At 37.5% G+C, this 4215-nt stretch overlaps 1 protein-coding gene across 1 annotated transcript in view; it reads right to left on the reverse strand.

Annotated features, from left to right (window-relative positions):
• The window catches only part of MMS22L (MMS22 like, DNA repair protein), an 88490-nt gene that overhangs the window by 20769 nt on the left and 63506 nt on the right, over positions 1-4215 (reverse strand). The window contains 2 exon segments of the mRNA XM_031066591.1: positions 1600-1750; positions 4148-4215. The exon segment at positions 4148-4215 is cut by the window's right edge and continues 2 nt beyond it. Coding sequence (XP_030922451.1) covers positions 1600-1750; positions 4148-4215 — 219 coding nt within the window.

Raw genomic sequence — 4215 nt, forward strand, 5'->3', positions numbered from 1 at the left:
TTGAAAGCAAATAAAATAAAAAAATTAACACTGAATTCCAGCACCAAAAGAGAACAAATAGGTTTCCTATGGACTTAATGCTACTTGCAGTATCATGTAAAGAAATTCAGTCTCGTGTAATCTTGATGTACACAGCTAGTGTACTTGGTCCCAAAGGCTGACAAAACCACTTTCTGTTGTAGTCTCACTCTTGTTTCTCTTGCTTGCTGGTAGGTGGGCCACTTAGGCATCTTCCTAGAACTGGAAAGGAATATGCTCCTAATCCTTAGAAAGAAAGGAACAATAACTACCTGCTGGAAGCATGGCAAGTGGTCCTTTTAAAATAGTGAGCTTATTCACATGCTCAAAGTTAGTTTGGACAGGTTATAACACTATCATGCACTACACAACATGGATCTGGAGAGGAAGGTTTAGGCTCTACTGCAGAAGAAATTCCAAAGCTCATGTGCATGTTGCCAGAGCTTGCAAGGTATAACAGTATTGGAAACAAAAGAATATTTTTACTTTTTAACTGAGAACATTTGAAGGGAAAATTATCAGAGCACAGTAACCATGAAGTCTTAAGACCACAGCACTTGGATACTTTGATAACTTTTGCTATAAAACTGTGTAAGGTAATTAAGTACCTGAATCATGCTAAAAAAAAAGTGCTTTCAAGACAACAGTGATACCTCTATATTCTACTAAAAATATCTTACCTTAGGTACACACAAGGTAAACTGAGCCAGGATAACAATGTATCTATGTATACATTGTTAACAATATGTCAGGTGCTTAATGAATATTGGTGACAAATACTTAATTGCTTTCAGATACCTACTTGAGTGAACAGAATTGGTAATTAACCTTAAGACCTAAATAATACCAAAATTCAAGTTCAGGAGTCAAAATTTTTTTCTTGATCTTGCACAAAGACCAACAAAATCCAAAATTATAAAATTCAAATTATAAAAGGAATTTAATGTGCCTCTTATTTCATTCAGCACATGCAAGGTATCTGCAACCTTGAACGAAACTCGCCCTATAAAAATCATAAAAGAGAAATTTAGCAGAGGATTGAACATTCCTTTCCCAAGTCCCAAACTGACACACAAGGAACTAAATTCAACCTTTTCTAACACCTCCCTGCAAGCAGGCCATAGCCTCATCTTTGTCAACCACACTTAAATAATCTTTACCGTATCTTGATTTACAGTTACTGTCCTTAGTACACTACGTTCCCTAAAAATGTGCAACATTTTTCACTTTCAAATACAGTCCAACACAGAAATATTCCCTCTTTCATTTCTCACCTCCCCTGCTTCCAAAACCTGATTCAGAAGCGGGCAAGGCAGGCAAAAAAAAGCACACAACAAAAACAACCACCACCCATCCATCTTAGGTTCACTTAGTGAGGCTTACTTAGTGAAAATAAAATTTCTCAGGTATATAAAAATTTTACTGGATTGTCCTGGGCAATCTGCACTAGGTGATCCTCTTTGAGAAAATGCAAAGAATCTGCACTATTATAATGAAACATTACATTCTGAAGCAAGATTTCCCTCAAGCCTAATGAAGGATGAAAAGTTACTGGAAGAACAAATAGTCACAACTTTTCACCTGTTTTCAATTAGATGACTTAGGTATCTTGACACCAGCTGAGGCCACACCATGTCATCCCACCCAAACAGCCGCATCATCGACAGAACAGGCTGTGGCTGCAGATCCGACAGGGCTTTGCTGGGTATATCCAAAGCCAAGAGAGTAAAACCTGGTTTTAAAGAGAGAAAAACATGGCACCATTTTAATAATTTCTCAGTATAATCCCTGTTCCACAAAGAGCACTGAAAATTAATTACAATTACTAATGTGCAGTTTGGAAGTATCAGAAATCTCAATTAGAACAGGGCAACTGTTCTAACAGTGATTGTTTGTATCCACGTTAAAAATATAGTCTCTATCCCAAGCAGTTTGTAAATCATGAAGACACATGGGTGGCAAAGGAGGAAAAATGGATCCTAACACATGCAATTTTAAACAGATTCACAAAACCACAGTTTATAAATCCTGAAGGCATACTTTTACCACCTCTGCAATGTCTTAAAACCTGCTTTTCCATCTTCTTGACTTCCTTTTCTTACCTCCATCCACTATATCTTGCCCTGTACACTTAAGTATTACTGTGCTTTACAGGGCTGAGTTTCATTTATTTGTTTTGTTGTTTTTACACACTTCTCACAGTGAAAAACTGGATCTGGAAAGAATTCACTCAGTAAAAGCTGGTACCTCTCTATTTTTAGAAGAAGCTACCATATAAATAAAGCACTACAGAAAAAATTTACTGTTGAAAAGGATCTCCATATAACTGCTGCAGATCTAGAAACTGGGGCAGTACTTTGTGCAGAACTTTGTTAATGAAGTATAACCTTTTGCTGTTTCTGTTAATTCCACTGTAGATTCTGTACCCAACAGTACCAGAATAAAAATATAATGCATTATTAATACTGTAAATGACAAGTGCACAAAAACTCAGAAATCTGATGTAATCTTAAATGCTGAGCAGTTATTGGTTTACAGGAAATGAGAAGCATAAAATGAGTCAGGAAAACTGACTTTGGAGGGCAATGAAAAAGGGGCTCATTAGTTCCCAAATTCTCCAATTCAAATAAATATAAACCTACCTGCATTGACAAAGTGACTTTGAATTAGACAGAAAAGGTTAATTTTCAGAAAGAACAATAAAATTGTTTTAATTAACAGTACAGGGACAGACTACCTTCAGCCATGAAGGACTTCCCATTTCCTTATGTGCCTCAGAATAAACAATAAGGTCATACTGAGTCCCCACTCTGCCTTAGGTGAGGAAACAATTTGTGCCAGTCTTCTTCCAGATTGTCACCTCGTTTCTGCAGCATCAGCCTTAAGAGAGGCTGGGGAGAGACGGGAGGCAGAGCAGTGCTGTGAGGCCCAGGCTGTTTGCCTGGCAGGGGGAGCAGGAGAGCTGTGACAGCTGCTCTCTCTCTCCTCTGGGCTGCAACCTTAAGGCAAGAAGCTCAAACAGCCAGGGAAAGGTTTGCCTGTCTCTGTAGTGCTACCTAACACATCTCTATAAAGCAGGTCACAACTGCACTCCCCTCCTTCTCAGAGGAGTTTATAATAGCTTGCTGCTCTTGCTATTTCACTGTGCTAATATAAAATAGAAAAAAATCTATGTCACTGTAGGAAATGAATGAAAGTTTTGACATTAACAACCTTCTCCTTTGATTTGTATTGCTGTTTCTCACACATGTTTCAGCAGTGTGAGACCACTACTGTTGCACACTGCCTCTTTCATTAATGCTGCCTCCTAACTACCACAGAGCTGCTTCAAATGAAGGGTCTTTTAGCTTTTCTATTACCAGCTCAGTACTCCTGAGCTTGTAACTTTATCTAATTCATATCATGATGGGAAAAATATTTTATGTTTCACTCTTCTGAATTTTAGTTAACTGGATACAAGATTTCATTGTAACTGCAGAATGCCATGTTAGCTACTGATGTGAAAGATCAAACTGGGATATCTTTCTATTCACTGCCAAGCTGACTCGTTGCATGTGGAGCTCACACACATATGGAATGTTGTACTTCAAGATTAAAAGCCTTCAGTGTAAAGCAAGACAAATAATTAGAATGAATCATGAAACAGTTTTATGACCACAAACACAAGAGTTTGTCAAAAAGCAACAGTCAACTCACTAACCTTTTAAAAATTGCTTTCAAAGGAAAAATATTTTAGAAAATTTAGTTTGAATCTCAACCATTATGAACAGTTCAACACAAATAAACAAAAAAAAGTAAATTCTGAATATAATGAAAAACAGTAGCCTTACTTATACTGTATATCACTTGCATGTTGATTATAATTTGTGACTAGTAGTGAAAAAGAAGTCAGGTTTGTGTAGCTTCATATTCCTTTAGCATTCTCCATGTGTTTGTACCCTATTAAGGAATTCAACACTACAATACTTCCTTCTGTCAAAACATTTAGCACAGATTCTACTTTTTTCATTTATACGCACTTCAGTTACTACATGGAAGGAGAAATATCCCAAAGTACAAACTCTTTGAATGTTTGTGACCCAGAGAATAGCACCAAGCCCAGTAGGTCGCAGGCAGGGTCAGTGCTAACCTGCAGCTGTATCAGCAAGCTGTGGGGAAGGCGGCATCTGTGACATTCTCTGGCTCTTCAAGTAGGGA

This window comes from Geospiza fortis, unplaced genomic scaffold, assembly GCF_000277835.1.
Source record: "Geospiza fortis unplaced genomic scaffold, GeoFor_1.0 scaffold53, whole genome shotgun sequence".
In the NCBI taxonomy this organism is placed as follows: Eukaryota; Metazoa; Chordata; class Aves; order Passeriformes; family Thraupidae; genus Geospiza; species Geospiza fortis.